At 41.1% G+C, this 21,615-nt stretch overlaps 2 protein-coding genes and 1 long non-coding RNA gene across 3 annotated transcripts in view; all 3 read right to left on the bottom strand.

Annotated features, from left to right (window-relative positions):
• Positions 1-21,615, bottom strand: part of LOC116039002 (alpha-2-macroglobulin-like) — a 160,627-nt gene that overhangs the window by 63,041 nt on the left and 75,971 nt on the right. The gene's annotated exons all lie outside the window — the stretch shown is intronic.
• On the bottom strand, positions 2,877-17,826 carry LOC116039013. Its single transcript, XR_004102224.1, has 3 exons — positions 17,623-17,826; positions 9,518-9,523; positions 2,877-2,887 (listed from the first exon to the last, which is right to left on the bottom strand). It is a non-coding gene; the product is annotated as an uncharacterized LOC116039013 (long non-coding RNA).
• LOC116039001 (aspartic acid-rich protein-like) lies at positions 3,783-5,395 on the bottom strand. Its single transcript, XM_031283756.2, has 3 exons — positions 4,988-5,395; positions 4,672-4,863; positions 3,783-4,520 (listed from the first exon to the last, which is right to left on the bottom strand). The coding sequence occupies exons 2-3, from the start codon at positions 4,750-4,752 to the stop codon at positions 4,101-4,103; spliced, it is 501 nt and encodes a 166-aa protein (XP_031139616.1). The 5' UTR covers positions 4,753-4,863; positions 4,988-5,395; the 3' UTR covers positions 3,783-4,100.

The following is a 21,615-nucleotide window of genomic DNA, read 5'->3' as shown; positions in this document are numbered from 1 at the left end:
TTTTTCTGACCACTTGGGGGTAGCAAATAAGCTGCCAACACAAGACTGACATTATTAGTTTATGAACATGTTGGCAAACAATTCCCTATTCACACAAGCAGACGCAGGCAACATTAGCGTACATTTGGTTCACCTGAAAAATGCAATATTCACTCTACTTTTAGCTCAGTTTTGACTGAAATTAGACTTAAAGCTACCCAGGTGACCAGAATTACAACTTTAATGGAATGATTTGATTTGTTTGCTGGATAAGTTGATGCTACTGTATATCACGAGTCTGCTCCAAGAAATAGGTTGTTTGGATTAATTGGCTCCCTCAAAAAAGGAAACAACTGTCATGTAAGAGTTCAATAAGGGGTGCTATTTATTACATTATATTAGTGCAGATACATAGCTGAGCTTGCACTTCTTGTGATGGATTTCATCATCATTAATGTACTTATTGATGTCTAAAAAGTCCCCATGTTTGAGAATGAAGAGGGCAACCACTGCTGTGATGGTACTTACCTGCAGTATCTCTAACTGGACAGAGTGGCCTTCAGTGATCAAATTAGCAAACAGGACATCTGCAAGCTCATCATAGACTCTGCTGACAAACTAAGTCATTCACTACTAGTGAGTATCCACTTTAGTTTTCACTTTAAAACCCACACAACAGGATCAAAACTGTAAGATTAACCCTCATATTGACAAATCAGACTCAGACAGCAGGCAACCAACACGTGAGTCAAAGTACCTGAAACTGTAATCAAAACTTTACTTTGTAGACAATAGTATTTTTCGTGCTGATTTTACATGTACTTTCTTTATATTGTATGATATGTGTTTTTATTCTTGGTTTCGATGTTAAGCACTTTGGATACCTGCTGGTTGCTGTAAAGTGCTATATAAATAAAGTTTGATTGATTGATTGATTGATGACAAAATATCTGTGAATTCCACCCAGGATGACACACAACCACTAGAGGGCTCCACAGACCCTGGTGTCCTAGCTAAAGATCTTTGTAAGAGCCAGGTCAGGCTAAATGTCCTGTAAGTGGTGCGGCTTTCTTGTTTTCTCGTCATCACCCTCTTCACTCCAAACAGGAAAAACCTCACTCATTATTTTTCTGGCAAATTATTATTAGTTGGGGTCAAATAGAGAGACATTTAATTATTTGAATGCAGATGTTTAAGTTGAGGAAAGGTTCTTCAACTATTTACAGATATATGCTACTGTATTTCTGTGGTTTATGCAGTTTGCATTCAGTAAAAGTTAAAGGGTAAAGGTCACCCATGGTATCTCACCTAAACAGACTTAGGTTAATGCACATTAGTCTGTCTCTTGGACAATGTATTGATCACACACAAAATATGATGTGTTGAGTAATTAGTAAAAGTTGTTTCTTCAGCCATCATTGTTCTGTCTGCTGTAGTATTTTATTACCACTTCTATTTTATGCCCTTCAACAATCAGCATTACTCTCCGATAATGGCCTTTTGTAAATATTGCAGTGTTACAAAGAAACACAAATACAAGTTCAAGTTTCAAAATAAGGTCCGTGGCGTGGACCCTTCTTCACAGCAAATTTTTTAAATTGTCATAGCAGCAAGCACACAGTCACATCCAGTCAACTTGATTGTCATTTCTGCAAAATGTGCTAGACAGAGCAATGGAAAATACCTTTCTCTCCGACCCACAAGTATAATTTAAAAGATAAGAAATATAAACAAATAAAGATAAAATTATAGGTAATATATACATTAAAAATAAAAAAATTCAAATAAATGCAGGTGTTACCAAGTCTCTGTTCCATCAAGTGTACCATTCCAGTGAGCCAGTATGCAAAATACCAGGGCCCTGAACTTTATCAGCTGAATTGAATGCAGCCATCATTAATGTTATTAGTTACACCTGCTTTCCCTACCATAACATGTCAAAATGTCTGGGTAGTCAGGGTCTTTTAGCATAATAAAAAGCAGACTATAACCACAAGCTCTGCAATGCCTGGCTTCGACTTGCTATCTCCGGTAGACGCCCTGTCACGCCCTGTTACACCCTGCTGTGCTCTACGACACCATGAACAATATAACTATTATAATATCTTTATTGTGACTATTATTGCCATTGTTCATCATACCCCCAACTGGCACCGTCAGACACCGCCTACCAAGACCCTGGGTCTGTCCGAGGTTTCTCCCTAAAAGGGAGTTTTTCCTTGCCACTGTCGCACTTACGCATTTGGGGGGGAATCACTGGAATTGTTGGGTCCTTGTAAATTATAGCGTGTGGTCTAGACCTACTCTATCTGTAAAGTGTCCTGAGATAATCCCTGTTATGATTTGACACTATAAATAAAATTGCAATTGAAATTGAAAGGCATCAGTGAGAGTTGCTGGATCTGTTTGTCCTCAAAGTGCCAGAAATCTACAAGGACTACACCTCTTTTCTGCACCATCACCTGCATAATCCAAGTGATAGAAGAGAGAACACACTACTGTTTTCTCTGCTTACATGAATAGGTGCATGTAATGTCTGCTGACATATACGTACCAATCAATTCAATTAAAATCAGACATAAATATGTCTGATGTTTCTTAAATCATTGTAGTTTTTCCAACCTTGGCTTTGAATGACCGACCTTTGAAACGTCACCCTGGTGCATGTTTTAATGCTTGTAATTCAGTAACAAAAGGGGTTAGAGACATGGGACCAAGTGTTATAAAAAGCTCTTGGCCTCATCTATCAAGTAATTATAGTAAACAACTGGGGGTGCTGTCAAATACTGTTAAAATGTAATTTAATTAATTTTAACCAATTTAACAATTACATATTTGAAATATGATTACATAGATGTGTTTACTATACACCTAAACCCCTCACTCTACTCATCTCAATATTTACAACCTCCAATTCTAAGAAAAACGGTAATGTTTTAAAACTACAACTCCCTATAGCCACGCCATGTAGCTTGATACAAATCAGCACTACAGTTGTAGTTCTTCTGGTTTGCAAATTAGGGTTGTAAAATAGGGTTGTGAAAAGATATATCTACTGAATGTATCAAATATCTAGTAAAGCCGAACTAGTAATTACACAGCATCTAGATGTTCTATGTTAAGAAAAAGTTAATATGTTGGTTTATTTCAGATATATAAAGCTTAACAGTGACCGCCCACTTTTTTAATGGCTCTGGTTCCAGAAGTGTTTTTCCCCATTCGTTTTCGAAAATAGCTGATATAAAGAGTTTTAAGCCTGTAACCATGACAAACAGCTACGAGATGAATAGTGAGCATAACCCATTTGATTCGGCACAAAAAAAACATTTTGAAAACGGCAAAAAAGGCAAAAGTAACCGTTCGTATTTTCGCGGGGTAAACGTTTCTATGGTAACAGCGAGATTGGACCAGAGACGTTGCTGTTACGCTTAGCATTGTGGGTAGTGTAGTTTTTCTCCATAAGATCGTAGATAAGGCATGTTTTTCTTAAACAAATACAGACTTCTAGCTTTTACAGGTGCAGAAACTTTTCGTTACACAACCACATAGACATTATGGGATGGTTTAATAAACTAAACTAAACTAGGTTTAGACATTATGGCTAATAATCTAAATCCTTATGGAGAAAATCAATGGGATTTTTACTTCTGGAACCACACTGTAGAACCTCTAGTAGAACCAAAGCCGGTCTTATTAGAAATTCTTTGGTAGAATGCGCAAACTCCGCCTAAAACACAATGTATTTCCAGAAACCTTTTGCTACCAAACATTGAAAAAAAACTTTATTAAAGTTACTTAGACAGCTTATACAAAAAAGTGTTTATTGTCCAAAAACAGCTTGTTTAAATCATTTTTTTGGTTCACATTGGCAGTTAACAGTCCACAGCTCACTTTTTTGCAGTTAGACTAATCAACTAATCAGCAGCACAGCATCAATTAGATCCTGATCAGTTACAATGAAAACACACAGAACCTAAACTGTCAGAGTTTGATGAATTTTGGTTAGCGCTGAATTAAGGAGACATTTTGAATGATAAATAGCAAAGCATACAAGCTTGCTCAAACTATTCATTAAAAACCAAGAAGCAGCAAACCAGCTCTAGTCATGAGTGCTTACAGTGCTAGTTGCTGTCATGGTCATGGTCATGGTCATGGTCGTCATCATCATCATCATCATCATCATCATCATCATCATCTACCAGTGTCTGTACACTTGACATGGGGAGGTCCTGAGACAGGTAGGGGACGACATAACTATGTGTTGCAGGAACAATGTCTGGTACATGTTGGTGAAACATCACAGTGGCATGATGTAGCTTTCTTTCCAGCTGTTTGAGACGGTGGATGAGAGCAGCTTTTGCACCAGGCTGCTCTGTGTCATTGATGGCAGAACACAGAAAGAAATGCTGCTGATTGAGGTGTTCAGTTACAGTTCTCATTTCCTGGTAAAGCATGTGCTTTTCTTCAGCTGCCCGTGTCCTCATATGTAAGGCATCAATTCCACGCCTTTTTAGACCCCTTGAAACATCATCTTCTTCAATCTAGTAGGAGACATAAGGAAACAAAGTGCTATCTCATGTTAGCAGGTGGTTGATGAAAATGATTGGCAGGTAGTTGTGGTTACTAAGCAGTTGTCAGATGGTTACTAGAGTGATTGCAATGTGGTTACTAGGTTTAGGTAACTATACTTACAGTGTCATCAGAGCAGAAGTAGACAGGCCAAGAGGGATCGCATGCTTCCTGAAAATCAATTGTTGCAGGGAAGATGCTCATCTGCGGTGGCCAGTGGCCACTGAATACTGTTGTATTCCTTGATTGCTTGTCTCAGTCTCTTGTTGGAGTTGGCTACCTGCTTGGACAGTCTAATAGCAATGCCCTGCCCATCTGAAACAAAGTTAGAAAACAAACATGCAAAGAAATGAATTCATTAGTTTGTAGTATGGTCCTTTGAAAAGTTGGATCTTAAATGTTATGTACTTATTTTATCTACTTATCCACAGCACTTTACCTGGATATTTTCTTTTCAGATGGAGGAGGACTGCTCTCTCCCTTGATTCAGTTCTAGCCTTGCATATAAGTTGGCCTCTGAGGTCACTGTCAACATCTTTAAGGGTAGACTGGAAGTCTAGATCAGATTCTTTCCATCTTCTCCCAATGCGGTGTTTTGTTTCAATGTTCAGCAGAGAGTTCTCAATTCTACAATGGTCAGCAAGTAAATATTATTAAATGTTATTTATAGGGATGTCCAGATCCGATCACGTGATCGGAAATCGGGCCCGATCACGTGATTTCAGACTCGATCAGAATCGGACATTACCTCCCGATCAGGACTCAGATATATATATGTATATATATTCTCATTATTTTTTAACACATCTATAGTTATGCAGTGGCACAGAGTTAGACCCTTTTGACTCCACACAGAAACAGCAACGCGTGTGGCATGACATCACTTTGTTGCAGAGACGCTATTGGTTAAATGCCGGCAAAGTAGAACACGGAAGCAGCTTGAAGCAGAAAGCACGAGTATGTCTGCGGTCTGGAGGTATTATAAAGTTGAATTATTATAGAAGTATCGGATTAGGACTCGGTATCGGTAGATACTCAAAATCAAATGACTCGGACTCGGACTCAAGGGCAAAAAAACCTGATTGGGACATCCCTAGTTATTTAGACACTTGATCAGAGAACAGCAACAGACAGATACAGCCTACTTACTCCGTTTCATCCTCCATGTACAACTCTCGAGTCCCAGATCTATACATTACAAGAAGTACAGCACAAGAATTCAGTGGTTACCTACCAGAAATCATTACTGTGGTACACCTGACCAAACACTGTAGAAGTTATAAGGAAGGCCTTGGACAACCTTTCCATTTCTTCCCCATCTGTGAGCCCAAACCCTTCAAGCCGCCTGGTGCTGTACTTGATCTGTGATTAAAGCAAAGTCTTAGAATATCACATACACTGACACTAAGCATTATCCTACTACAGTGGAAACTGCTTATAGTGATCACGGTTACAGCAACCAACCGCCTATATGGATCAGCTTGGGACAGAATAATTCCTATACAAATGCTGTTTAAATAATGTGTTTATTGTAATCAAGTAGTCTGCTTACAGTGTTCATTTTTGTGTGTGTGTGTACGTACATAAGCTTCCTGTGTGCAGTTGCGTGTCATTGTATCTTTAAATCAGTAGCGAAGCTGTCCATTTCATTACTTTATATTAATCAGTGTTAATCAGTTACTTCCAAAATGTAATACATTATAGATTACTAGTTACTGTCATTTGAGAGTAATTAGTTATATTACAATATTACTGTCTCTGAATTGTAATGCGTTACACTACTTTTGCATTACTTTTGAGTTACTTTCACCAAAATAACAGGGGAAGTTTGATTTGGCAGCTAGCTTGTGAATTTCACCACCGGATCAATAAAGTCTCGTCTTTATCCACTTTAATACATCATAGATTATTCATATTTTGTATAATTAATATAAATATGCAAAGTAACTAAAGCTATACAAAATAGATAAGTAAAACATATAATAGGCAAGTAGGAGAAAATGAAAATACTCAAAAGTATGGCATTGTTGTAAAATATTTGTTTATAGCATTTCAATAAGAAATTCATGTTTAGGTTAAAACACTCTAAAGGAAATGTTCAATTATAGTGTGATTAAAACTCACTATTAACATTATTTACAGTACTTGATTTACAGCTGATTTGTGAAAAGGTAGCCTACACAACCTTATTTAACAGTAATTTAGTTTTACTGCGAACCGTCACAGGAAGTGCTTTTATTTTGAAGTAAGCTACACGGAAGTTGTCTGTTGTGTAGCCTACTCTTGCTAGCTTACTGAGAAGCAACATGTCTGTCAGGCTGAAGTTGTTCACTTTCTTGTTTGTAAAACTGCAACATATTGAACAGTAAATGGTCACAGTAAAAGACAAGCGCTTTTGGTCGTCATTAGAAGCCATTCCACTACAGGCAGAGTTACTCTCCACGGCTGATAAAATGCAATGATATTTACGTGTAGCAAGCCTCAGCATTAATTCCCGACATGTTTATATCTGTCAGCCGCTGACATACCGTTACCTGTTGGGACATACATGCTGTCCGTACCGTCTCTGGTTCTGACCACGGGAACAGAAACAGGACAGCTCACTTCAACGCAGCGTAATAACTCCTGAAAATAATATCCATCTCGCAAATGTATTTGTCTCTGCAGTCATCTCAACCATCGAATACAGCGACAGGAAAATAATACGGCTTTTTTTTTTTTTTTTCCTGTGAAGAAATGTGTCACGGTGTTGGTGAATTCTTAAAAAAACCAATGCACCACTAAATGTTGCGTTAAAATGCGTTGTAACTCGCGTTACTGAGATTGTAACGAGTATAATATTACCGAAATTTAATTAGTAATGCGTTATATTACTGCGTTACAGAAAAAAGGAATACATTACTGTAATTGCGTTACTTTTGTAACGCGTTACTCCCAACACTGATATTAATGTAATAATTATAGAAATTAGATGTTAATCTGCATAAAAAATAAACAAAAATAAAACAAATTTGCTTATAACAATCATCCACTTATAGTTATTAACTTGACCCGGAGAGATATGAACACTGTAAGCGGTTTTCACTTCATATCACTAAACAGTGCATCTCTGAAACAAGTCAAATACCAGGTGGGAAAATGTTAGAATAAAGATTACTTTAAGGCATTTGTACTACACATTAAAAATGGAGGCCAAAAAGAGAGTGAATGATGAATTTACCTGGCAGGGAAATTTGTGTCCATAAATGTGAAACGCTGGTACAGCCAAGGAGATGTTGTATGGTATGCCCTCCCCTGATTTCTAATTGAACACAGTATGGCATAATTTTAAGTTAATTTTTCGAGGTCTTTTATCAAAACAATAATTCAGTTTTACACAAAAAAAAAAGTACTTACACGCAAATGTGAGGCAACGAACACAGGCAATTTCATAGACTACTCTGAGGTGTATGTTCTTGTCCTCACATCTTCGAAGAAGCTCATCAATGACATACAGAGGATAGGCTGATCTATTTCAACATAATGTGAATAATGAAACACTTCATACTGAGGAAAAGTGAAAACTTAATAAGGACACTCAACATGATCCAAACATAAATAAAAGTGAAAATTAGAATGGTGGCAAGGTTTAAATTTTGTAATATTTTGAAATCTCCCATAAAAATTCCATGAGGTTCATATTTGGTGATTGAAAAAATAAATGTATAAACTGTTTCCCAATTCAGGGTCTGCAGCCTTCGAAGGCTGCAACTGTAGACCGAATGGCTTATGTTAGGTTCATGTTATCCTAAGCATTGAATATTGAGTCAATAGGCATAAATGTCACTACTTGCCTTTCTCCTTGGCTCATGTTGACAAACATTAGGCATTTCATGACGACAGGAAGCTCCAAACACTCCTGTAACATCAAGTTTCTTTGCTTGTTGTTGGGACCTCAGAACGTTGCCAGCCTTGAAGTTACTGCAGTCCTAAAGATTTAAGGAACTATTCGATTTATGAGCGGAATAATGTTCTTCTTCCAGGAGTCACATCTAACATGTCATGGACTCAGATTTTTCAGTCCTAATACAGTATTCTGCAACTGTGACTAACCTCGTTAGGCTTTGAGCTGTCAAGATGTGAAAGAAGGTATTCCTCTACATCCTTTTCATCAACAAACATGCGGGTTCCATGAAATGGCTCAACCACACTTGTCCTTGAGCTTTGCTTCCTCACAAGGCCAAAGTTGGCATCCAATGTCACTATCATATCTCCATCCGCCTGGGAAACAAACATTTATCCTGGTTAATCTCATACAGCCTTCATAAATGCAGGTTGCACCAGAGAATACCTGGTTGATACACTAACTAATATTATCACAATTTTATTATAATACTTATACAACAATTAAGTGATTTTGCAATATATATTTAATGCCAAAAGGTCATAAAAACGGCAATTATGGTTAATTAAACAAGAACCATGCTGGAACTACAACCAACCTTTGGACATGCTGGGCATGTGGTCCCATCATCTAACTGTGGGCAAACATCTACCAAACTTCGTTGTCGAAAGTGGTAATGTCTAAACTGGGATATGGATTCTCCCACCAGGGCTCTGTAGAGTGTGTTAACCTACAGTATAAGCAGCAGTCAGTGAAAACCTTTACTTTTTAGAAACCTTTTCATAAAATTACATCTCCTAAATAAAAGGCCAAGGTGATGGTGGTTTACTCAGACGTTACTTTTATAGAAAAATATCAATAATAATTTTGCATGCAACTATATAATCCTAGACGGTTCGATAAATAATAATGATGTAGTACCATCAAAATTGTCACATCTATGCGGACTGGTCAGTCTTCCATGAAAGTAACTAAAATATTCACTTCACAGACATGACTTCTAACTGACCTCTGCAAACTGACTTACCTCTGCAAGTGTAAGGTTGTTTTCCAGCGTAGGGTGTTGCAAAAACCCTCAACAGAAACCTGACACTCCAGTGACAGAAACAAAAAGCTCTAGCAGAGGGATGGAAAAGGCTGTCTGGGGCTTGTCGGTTGTTGCTGGCCAGAGCCCATACCTTAGCAGAGTGCAGGCTTCTGGTTCACACGCACACATATTGACAGTGACGGTGCAGAGCCATCCTGCCAAATAAAAAGAGGGAAATTAAATAAAAACATAACAAAGTACTACTATAGAGACTACCATATCAGCATAGACAAAATCACTTGAGTGTGTCACCTATACCTTAATGTTTGTTATTAATGCGGCATATAAATTTAGAAACTAATCCAACGCCGCAGCAGGCTAAGACATGTGGGTTTATACTGAAGACGCGTCACGCTGAACCATTGCACTTGATGGGATGTCTTTATTGATCCATTTCACAAGCTTAGCAAGAAACAGCACTTACTTGAATTGATGCATTTCATAAGCCGTGCAAAGATACCTCAGACAGTGCAGTAACAGGAGACAACGATGGTGACGGTCAACAGAAAGTTAAGAAGAAGTAACCAACGACGTCACTATGCGCGTGCACATACACAACAGTGCAAGAAAAAGGAGGAAAAATCATAAAAGACTAATCAAACCCAATTTATGGCTCCTACATTCCGGCCCCAAATTATTTCATAGTAATAATTGACCACCATAATCACCTTGTGGGAGACAGAGATCAATCAAAATGCAAAGTGAACTTTTAGTCCTCTGAAAGTCCTTTAATGTCAATGTTCATGTCCGATGTATCCAAAGATCTTCACTGCCCCTCTGCTTCCAGTCCATTTTTGTCCGGAGCAGTATCCACAATTCTTCCTGTAATCCAAGTATTACGAGGGGCCATATCATCCACCAACACGATGAGATCTCCTGAAACAAAGTTTCTTTTAGCAGCATTCCACTTCTGGCGCTCCTGAAGTCCAGGAAGGTACTCCTTCACCCAGCGCTTCCAGAACAAATTCGACATATACTGCACTTGTTTCCAGCGACGACGAGCATAAACATCCTCCTTCTTGAACAATCCTGGTGGCAACAACGGCCACGACTTAAGCAGAAGTAGATGGTTAGGAGTCAACGCCTCCAAGTCTTGAGGGTCTGTTGACGCTTTTGTTATTGGACGGCCATTAACAATCGCCTCAGCCTCGCAAAACACCGTCGCCAAGCTTTCTTCGTCCAGAGTCTGAGTCTTCAGAATAGAGTTTAGCACTTTACGGACTGACCGGATCAACCTTTCCCAAACACCTCCATGGTGTGATGCTGCTGGGGGATTGAAAACCCATTTCACACTCTTTTGTAACAGCACGTCATTTATGAGGTTGTGGTTCAAATTCTCAATGGCCTCCCTCAATTCACGTTCAGCGCCCACAAAGTTAGTACCATTATCCGAACGGATTTCCAGTACTTGACCACGTCTCGCCACAAACCTTCTAAAACCATTGATGAAGGAGTCTGTGTCCAAAGATGAAAGAACTTCAAGGTGTATGGCTCGTATCGCCAAGCATGTAAAAATGAGCCCATACCTCTTGACCACAGCTCTTCCACGTTTAACCTCAAACGGTCCAAAGCAGTCCAAACCAACTCAACTGAAAGGAGGCTCATCAGGAGTTATTCTGTTGTGAGGAAGGTCAGCCATTTTCTGATGTCCAGGTGAAGCAGACAGACAATCTACGACAGATGACACACTTAGACAAAACCTTTCTAATAGCAGTACAGGCACCAGGAATCCAATATTTCTGACGCAAATGAGAAAGCATATGGTTTTGTCCACCATGGCCTGTTTCTTGGTGTACATGACAGAGAATAAGATTGGAAACGTGTTGATCTTTAGCCAGTATAACTGGATGCTTTGCTTCAACTGGCATAGCTGCTCTACTAAGCCGTCCTCCAACCCTAATGAGATCACCATCCAGGATCGGGTTAAGCTTGTAGAGGTAACTCGTCCTCCTTACACACTCTCCTTTCTTCAAGTTGGCCAGTTCTTCCGGAAACCTTATTTTATGACAAAAACGGATAATATCTAATTCCGCTGCAACCATATCCTCCATGGACAGAACATCTTTTGGCACTTGAGCCTTAACTCCTTCCATCTGGACCTGTAGCTCTTTCTCCAGCTGCTCAGCACAAAGGTCCGATCCAGAAAGGGTTTCTCTCAGCAACTTGCGATGTCGCACCCGGGACAAAAGCAAGGTCTTAAACTTGAGAAGCCAACCAACAGCCCTTTTAAGACGGAACCATGAGGAAAAGTTATCAATGAGCTTCTCCACTGGACTGACATGGTCAATTTGAGCAGTGTTAACCACCACAGCCTTGACCTCCGGATCTACAACAAGAGGGTCTTCCAGAGTCTCAGGGTTTTTGGGCCACCTGCTCTCAAGCTTAAGAAGAAAGTCAGGACCACAGAGCCATGCACCAGTCTTTAGCAAAGACTGAACTTTAACACCTCTGGAAGCTAGATCCGCAGGGTTGGTTGACATATTCACGTACCTCCACTGGGATACGTTAGACATTTCCAATATTTCAGACACTCTGTTTTCTATGAAGATTTTAAATCTAGATGTCTCGTTTTTTATGTATTTCAAAACAGAAGTGCTGTCCGTCCAAAAGACTGACTCTTGGAGATCCATTTGCAGCTCCTTCCTCCACAACTTGTCCATCCTGCTAGCCACCACTGCGGCAGTCGGCTCCATACGGGGGATGGTGACAAGTTTTAGAGGAGCTACTCGCGCCTTTCCCATTACGAATGAACTGTGAGTTTGCCCGCTATCATCATGGAGCAACAGGTAAGTCACAGTCCCAAACCCTTCCTCACTTGCGTCTGCAAAGTGGTGGAGCTGAGCAGAAACAAGACGACCACAATCCACAGGTTTTAAGCACCTACTGACCTTCCAATTTTCAAGGTTACGAAGGTCTTCCAGCCAAGCCATCCATTCTCCAGCAACCGAAGAGGGCAAAGGATCATCCCATCCCAGACGTCTCCTGCAAAGGTCTTGGAGGATTTTCTTGGCGGACAAAACAACAGGTGCCAAGAAACCAAGAGGGTCGTAAATCGAACTAGTCACGGACAAGATTCCTCTTCTTGTGAGTGGGTGGGGTTTTAGTGTGATTTTAAACTTGAATGAGTCAGATTGGACACACCACTGTACACCCAAAGCACGCTCTACAGGCAAAGCATCACTATCCAAATCCAGATCTTTCACCTCTTTGGCCCGCTCCTCCTGAGGGATAGTAGCGAGGACAGTACGTCGGTTACTAATCCATTTCGTGAGCTTAAAACCGCCTTTAGCACACAAGGCACCAAGCTCTCAACATAAAGATACTGCTTCCTCTTCAGAGCCAACAGACACCAAACAATCATCGACATAGAAATTGTGCAGGACAGTGTTAATTGCCATAGAACTGAAGCACTTTCGATTGTCTTCAGCACATTTCCTCAGGGCGAAACAGGCACAACTAGGGGAGGAAGTAGCACCGAACAGATGCACCATCATTCTGTACTCCATTAGCTCCTGACTGCAATCTCCATCAGGCCACCACAAGAATCTCAACAAGTCAGAGTCTTCAGCCGGCACCCTGACCTGATGAAACATGGCCTCGATATCTGCCATGAGCACCACAGGTTCTTTGCGGAATCACATGAGGACTCCCACTAACAAATTTTTTAGATCTGGTCCTTGAAGAAGCTGTGAGTTCAAAGATGTCCCCTGAAACGTGACCCCACAATCAAAGACTACCCGCAGATTTTTCTTTTTAGGATGATACACCCCATGATGGGGTATATACCACACCCTTCCATCACAACGGGCCAGCTGCTCAGTCGGAATTCTCTCTGCGTAACCATTAGTCAGCATCTCGGACATGAAAGTGATGTAATCGGAGCGAAAAGATAGATCTTTATTCAAATGCCTTTTGAGACTCAATGCACGCTGTTCTATAACTGTCTTATTGTTTGGCATTTTGAGGTATCTTTGTCTTACCGGCAAACCAATACTGTAATGACCATCAATAAGCTTGGCAGACTCTGAAACTGACTCAATGAAGTCCTTGTCCTCCCTTGACAGACCAGGTTGTTCATCCTGCAAAGTTTCAGGAAAATCCACCTTCAGCTGTTTCTCCCAGAGCTCATCAAGCCTTGCCACTGAGATCCGATTGACTGTGATGTCGGGCTGCAAACACTGATCATTGATCCGACAACCTCCTCGGAGTGGGCCATTCACAGTCCAACCCAGAATGGTCTTAATTGCATAAGGTCCCCCGTTAACTGCACGAACCACTTCCCACGGCTCCAGAGCTTGAGGGACATTAGTGCCGATCAGAAGGTCCACATCAGCATCGATCTCTGGTATTTGTATGTGTCTCAGGTGCAGCCATCTTTGGAGGTCTTTTTGAGCGTGGAATGTTACCTCTATGAACAGGCATGCTCCTTTGAGTAAAAATGTCAGGCAGGTCACAAAAGCTGTCCGAATCCAACCTGGCGACTTCCAAGTCTGACAACTTATAACTGTCCACCACTTTCTCCTGTCCCATAGTTCTAAGGAGGATCCCCAGCTTCTTTCCCTGTAAGATTGAGCCGGTTCATGAGTCGCTCTGTACAAAATGAGGCGGTACTTCCCGGATCCAGAAACGCATACGTGACCAAGATCTCTTGTCCCCTTTTGGATTTCACCTGAACAGGCAAAATAGAAAGCGTACAGTCCTGCTTACCGGCCCCAGTCAAGCCACTGGACTGAACAGACACCACAGCGCCTTCTCTGGCCAATTCCAAGCCACCATTGGCCTGAGTCGAACCCTTTTGTTTTGCTTTGGGGTAGAAATGCAACAACGTAATGCAAATTCTGCAATCTTTACTCATATGCCCAACGCACAGACATCCAAAGCTCATACGGTTCTCCTTCAAAAAAGACAATTTTTCATCTTGTGTCCTTTTATCCAAAAGAAGGCAAACATCTAACGAATGTCCAGCTCCACAAAACAAACAAACTTTCACTAATGAGTTCTCCATTTTGTACCCAGACTCCACTTTCTTCTCAGCAGGTTACAGTAGTGGCAAAACTACTGCCTCTAGCCTTTGAACTAGTTTGAGAGTGAGACTTGACCATTGTTAATTCCTTTCTTCCTGTCGGAGGTGTATCTTGTATATTTCCAAAAAGAGGGTCACTTGCTATCTTGACTTGCCTCTCAACAAACTCCACAATGTCCGAAAATGTAGCTCTTCGACGAAACTTCTGAATATTGCAGGCCACACTTCTCCAGTGATCCCGCAGCTTATAGGGCAGCTTTTTCACGATGGTTTGCATATTTGTAGACACATTCAGGTCACTTACGGCAGCACCCATAGAGTTGCAATATTCCTGCAACAATAAACTGTAGGCCCTTAAAGCATTGATATCTTCAGCTTTAACCACCGGCCATAAAAGCACCTTATCCATGTAGGCAGAGGCTACTTTGAATGGATCGCCAAAATGCTCCTGAAGTAATGACTTTGCCTTAGTGTATCCATGTGATGGAGGCAGATGTTGACAGCTTCGGATTAAATCCCTGGGCTGACCTCTCGTATACTGTTCGAGGTAATACAAACCTGTCCTTCTGACTTTGTGTTCTTCCTTCAATGTTGTGTTCAAATCCTCTTATGAAGGTTTGATACTGCAGTGGATCTCCGTCAAAAACATGTAGGTCTCGCTTAGGTAAGAGAAAAAGTGACTGTTGTCCAACCAATAACAATGTAATTTGATTTTGCCTTTCCAAAACTGTGAGAAAACGCTGATCAGAATTGTTCACCGTTACAGGTGCAGCTTCTGGCTGAAGGTAAGTAACTGGTGGATGAAAAGCACATTCTGGCAGAGTGGACATACCAACCCCAGTCGCAGCAGCGGGCCGAGTAATCAAAGTGGACGGACCGGCCCGAGTCACAGTAGCAGGCCGCTCAATTTTGTTGCGTGTCTCGGGCCTCACAGCAGCATAACCTGAAAGCAAAGCTTCCTCTCCAGCTTCTGCAGCCGATGGTTGAGTGTTGAACTCAGGCACAAATGTTGCAGCTTCATGCCTTAACTGTGTTCTTTTCCCTCTTTCCAAATAGGAGTTCATCCCATCTGATTTCACAGAGACGTTAGACACACAAGATCCTTCTGAAGCCTTGAACACACTCACTTTAGCCATAGATGCTGCCAGCTCCATGTCCAATTCCAGCTCCTCCCTTTTTTTCCTCAACAGTTCCTGCTGCTCCTCTAGGGCAGTGGTTCCCAACCTGGGGTCCGGGGACCCCTAAGGGGGGCGGCAGAGATCATAGCAAGTCTTTATCTGGTTTGAGGTTGAGGTAAAAAAAAGAAATATTTGCACATGTTAAACAAATTATGATAATACACTAGAATATATAATGTATACAAAAGTCTGTATAAAAACTATATATTTTTGTTCTTGCATTAAACTTGTAGGCAAGCTACTTAGTAGGCCAAACCTCCGGGACCTCTTAACCTGGGACCCTGCTGTCATCAGGTCAGCTGCTAGCTGCTATCATCCCGCCACGGCATCACTATTTTATGAATGAAACATGGCGGAGAAACGTAAAAGTGCTGATAACTCCTCTGTATCAAAAAAGAAAGTAAGGCTCTATCTCGAGAGTTACCTCAACTTCGGTTTCGGAGGGGGGGGCTCAGCTTTTCTTAGACATAAGTAGGGGGGGGCGCCAAGGAAAAAAGGTTGGGGACCACTGCTCTAGGGCGTGCTTCTGACTCAGCAGCCTTTGCCGAGCCATAAGAGCAGCAGTCTCCGCCTCAGCCTTTATTCTAGCTGATGATGTAGTGGACATAGATTTACTCACCACTGTGCTGCGTTTCTCTGACCTCACTGACACATTAGAAACACTATCACTTGGTCTAATGTCGTCTTCTACTGCATTTTCCACAATTTTAAATATACGCGCCTCATCATTGGAAACAGATCCTAAACATGGAGCAACAACGACCTCTTCTAATGTGTCTGGCACCTCCAGCAGCCATTTATTTGTCTCCTCCACAAGGGCAATTTTATGTTCTTCAACACTGCCAAACCAAGCATTTTGTTTTTCTTGTTCTTCAAGTGGAAGCATAGGAACCACAACACCATGAAGATGACTTGCTTCTTTAAACAAGCTCGATATATTTACAAGACATGACCGTATTTTTTCAGCATTATCAGCACTTTGCATTAGGTCTTTAATTTCTCTTATTGCACCTTTAATCTTTCTTATTTTTATTTGCCGTTCTTCTTGAAGCTTTTCCAATTTATATTCAAAAGCCTTGGGTGTAAGTGTTATTTGTCTTTTTTCAATACAAAATAATCCAACAATCACAAAAATATCTGCTAATGACACTAAACAGCATCCTTTTTATAACTTGTGTTTCCACGTGAAAGAAGTACAATGCGTTGTCTCTGATTCCCCCTAACTTCCACAGAGGCTAAGCTAAACTCAACCCTAGTCTTCTGTGCATACTAGCGGTGGGTATTTATGTACCTCAATACCGATAGAGGGTTTTCACGGCGCGTCATCAGACCGGAAGCCGCCATGTTGGAGGTACTCGGTGTAAAGAACTGAGCAGAGTACAATGGAGTATTGTGCGCTTTGTATACTTTAAGTGAATGTAGCCATGTCTAAACAACAGAAAAGCACATCAAAACGCGTCCAAGATGCAAAGGCATATAGGGAAGGACTTGGACCACAAGAAAAGGCTCGATATTTCGAGAAATTACGGTTTATTGGCAGTGCAGATCCCTACGAGTTGGCTCCCTCTTCTTGGATCCATGACGACCCGGTGATTCTTCCTTCAGTTACATATCCAGATATAGTCAACTACCTGGTTTTCTCGCCGAGCCCATACACAGCGGAAGACCTTAAATCATACAAAGGTTTGGAGGCTTATAACCAGATGGTGTGTGGATGGGTGAGGGAGACGCAGTACCAAGTCATCAACGACCGTTGTGTTGTGAAGGCCAAAGTAATGCAATAACGTCTTTAATCAACCTTAACTGTATGATATCATTGCGAGACTCAAGATGTAGCCAAGTAACTCTCAATCGTTTTTTTTTTATTATTCCAAAGACCCCCAGTTTTCTATCTACACTGTACACTATCAAAAACACACACTATTAGATCCAGAGAGTAGGCTGAAGCTATCAAGCTTATGCCTTCCCTTCAGTTAAAGACGCCTGGGGGCCTCAATTGTGAATCAGTGATGCAGATAAGCCTACCTGTTATTTATTTATTGATTTTTTTTAAGTGGTAAGAAACTATTTTGTTATTGTTAGTCTTATATTTGGTTTTCACATGGCTCTGATTGTGCTGCAAGTGCCAGTGGCCAAGAAAAAACTTGGTGTTTATGTGGCCAGGTTGAGTTTGGAAAAATGATTCTATGTTACAATGCAAAATGTCATATTAAGTGGTTTCACTACTCGTGCATTAATGTTAAGATTGCACCAAAGGGAAAATGGTATTGCCCACAGTGCCAAAAGCTACCTCAGTCTCTGCCAAAAAAAGGAAAGAAACCTCCAAAGTAATAAAACATTGGCTGCTGTGAAGCTTTGCACTTCAGGCACTTTGTTTAAATGTAGGTTAAATTATATTTAATTCATTTAGAATTGTGCACCTTTTTTGAAAATGTGATAGGTTCTTTAAATATTTTTGGCATTTGCTTTCAAGTTGGTGAGAATTTTGTAAAGCTATTCTGACAAAAAAAGTTACTCAAGTTACATACAAAATTGTGGTTACAGTTAGTGTATTGCACTATAGTATAATTTATAGTAGTGTATAGTTTATAAGTGTGTTTTTCCTTTTAATAAATCTGTGTTCTGATGGTAGTGATATTCTGTGTTCTTTTCCACAACAATACAATAACAATGATTTAATGACTGTAAATTAACAATCATTTCTAGATAATTCTAGGTTATACAGACACAGTCCAGACATGGATTAATTTATATTTTTATTGCCAAAGTGCATATAAAAATACACTTTAGTCAAAATCAACTACTGATGGACAAAAGTTCACCAGAGCACAACAGACAAGTCCAATCTTATCTATGGTACAATAACCATCACTATCTTTGCACATCAAGAAATCAATTGGCAATATCCCCTGCAAAATAGTATATTTCTGGCGCACACAACCAATCACACGCTCAACATGAATCCTGACGTGGGCAATTTTCCTTGTGGTTTCTAAGTCAACAGGAGCTAACTGTGACTTTCCACGAGTGAAGGCTGGAATTTGTACATGAGCCATTCTACAACCTAAAGTGGCCTGAATGTTAAAGCCACGGTCAGCAAGAACTAGATCACCAGGAAGTATGTTGTCCAAAAATCCACAGTTTTCAGTTATGTATTTGTCACTTACTCTTCCTCCCCATGCATTTGAAATGTAGGAGACTGTGCCCTGGGGTGTAATACCAATCAAGAATTTAACTGTGTTATGGTGCTTGTAGGAAGACCATGTTTCTGCTCTGGCTATAAGGTTAGATGGACGTTCTATAAAAATCTCAAAACAATCAATAATAACAGCACATTTTTTCCCAAAATGTTTCCTGAATTGCATTGGCATGGTTTTTTGCAACTGTTCTCTTTCTGGCCATATGATAAGTGGCTTCACGCGAATAAACATGACATCAATGACATCAGTGATTATCCTTGAAGCAGTGGCTATTGACACGTTGAATGCATATGACAGGAAGGTTGTGGAAACATTAAGCCTAAGACGCATCAATGTTAGCATCAACTGCTTAAACTTATCAAGTGACTTCTTCACAGGGAGGTGGGGACTAAGGAATGTGAAGAGTACTAACAGTGTCTGGTATGTAGGTAGGCCAGTGAAAAATAAAACCTTTTCATCGTTATCAACAAAGGCACTTTGGTCATAGGAAGTGGACAAATGTGCAACATCAGACCTCAACTGAATGTTTTCAATTCTAAGACTTTGAAGTTCAGTGGTCATAGCCTCAATGACATCACCAGTCAATTCAGTTTGAGTCCCTGTGAAGCAAAAATTATCACTGACATAATCACTAGTGGTGGGGTCATCAGTCTCAGCAGCACTAGAAGCAGCAGCAGCAGCTTCAGCAGCACTAGAAGCAGCAGCAGCTTATATTATCCCAGTGGTTCTTAACCGGTGGGGCCCGCCCCCCTGGGGGGGCGTGGACACTCCCCTGGGGGGGCGCGAGTAGGCTACAGGATGGGAGGAAAAAAAAAATAAAAAATCACGTAATGTAATGTAACTACACGTCGCTCGGTCGTGGCTGGGTAGCGTTGCATTTCCTCCCCGACTCATTTCCTGGTTCTCCTTCTCCATAAACAACATGAACTCAAGGAGATTAACTTTTCCTGCTCCAGATTTCCCACCGTGGTCAGAAAGAACAGAGGAGACACTTTGTTTCTCTCACTGTGACTCTAGAGTCGATACTCGCTCTAAAGCTAAACGCCGTCACTCTCTCACTTCTCCCTCTACCACACATTCCCCACGCACACACCAGTGCACAAGTATAAACATCAGGCCACTTACGTAGGCTACGGAGAAAGCTCTGTGTGGAGCCTCCGCACAACTGTAAAACAAGTCATCCTCCTGGCGACTTGTTTTTGTCAAAAGTGACTAGCGACAAATCTAGCGACTTTTACTGGTGTTATTGGAGACTTTTGTGGTGTTTGGAGACTCGAAAACACGTATCACTCTGCAGTTATGTGCTCAACGAGCAGCGGGTGCTGCCGTGAGCCCCTCCCCCGTCCAAAAGCCCTCACAGCCGGTCAGTCTCTCAGTAGCCTCGCGCAGCTGTCCCAGCCTGCAGAGAGGAGACACACACCACTCCGCGTCCAGGCTGCACACACGCACACATCGTTACATCATAGCCTCAACTTATTGAAAACACAACTAATCCACATCCAAATTATTTCAAAACCAAACAAATGGAGAGATTTCTAGTGAGGACCAACAAGGCAACCGACGCACCACCAGCTGCAAAAAAGCTTTGAAGGTACACTGAAGCATACCTGGCTCAGGTCTCACATTAACATCGCCTACCTGCAAGCTTCTGTCAAAAATGCAGATGATATGCCTACTGTTAGGCCTAGTAATAATAACAGTAATAAAGCATGAATTCATATCAGAGGTCTGGTGCCAATTCCCAATTATAGCAATAGCCTAGTAATGATAATAGGCCTACTGAAGATGATGATAATAATAATAATAATAATGCCTGCAAGCTCACATTAGAAGTCTGGTGCTACTGCCAATTATAACAATACCTACCGCTACTGATGACAATAATAACAATAATAATAATAATAATAATAATAATAGTGTGGGCCTAAAAATAATAGCCTAGCCTAGGGCTATCTATCTATCTATCTATCTATCTATCTATCTATCTATCTATCTATCTATGCAAGGTGGTGTAGTGGGGGTGGCGCCAGGAAGGGGGGGCCCAACTGCAATGAACCAGCTTTGGGGGGGCCCAGCTTGCAAAAGGTTGAGAACCCCTGTATTATCCTATTCCCAACTATATTTATTGTGCTCGCCGCCGGGCTCAGCGCAAATTTACGTCATACATGCACCAATATTTGAATGCACGTCACGTCTGCGTCCGGTGTTTACATCAGACTGCAGTAGGCTACATGCAACATTGTGTAGGATACACAGTAGTGATTTGGTGGAGACGATGTTTCTGTCTTTGAAACAAAAGAAAGCCTTGTTCCGTTTGTGGATCCACGTGTGTTCGGTGTTTACTTTTTTTTCTTTTTATTCAGACACATCACAGCGCACAAAGTCAACCATGTTGAACTTTGACCGCGGCACGCGCAAGAGCGGCCAGCCGCAAAATGCCGCTTGCGCTGCGCTTTTCTCAGCGCAGCGGCAGACCAGTTCTTTTGCACGCATGCCATTGACAATAATGGGTTTCATAGCGCAGCGCTGCCGTTTGCGCGTACAATGTGAATGGCCCTTTAGAATCAGAACTACGGCGGCACTCCCAAGCGCAATGCTTCACCCGCTTGACGCACGAACCAAAACACTACCAAAAAATCCCAAAACAAACAAACAGTACAATCACCTTATGCGAAAGTACTGCTGTGCCTAGCAGG

This window comes from Sander lucioperca, chromosome 5 (assembly GCF_008315115.2).
Source record: "Sander lucioperca isolate FBNREF2018 chromosome 5, SLUC_FBN_1.2, whole genome shotgun sequence".
Taxonomy (NCBI): Eukaryota; Metazoa; Chordata; class Actinopteri; order Perciformes; family Percidae; genus Sander; species Sander lucioperca.
This window is presented reverse-complemented; position numbering and strand designations above follow the sequence as displayed.

Bases quoted from the DNA above. Each gene is read 5' to 3' on its own strand.
- LOC116039001 (XM_031283756.2), bottom strand. From the start codon at position 4,752: ATGAGCATCTTCCCTGCAACAATTGATTTTCAGGAAGCATGCGATCCC. The intron at 4,521-4,671 runs GTAAGTATAGTT...GTCTCCTACTAG, and splicing joins ACTTCTGCTCTGATGACACT to ATTGAAGAAGATGATGTTTC.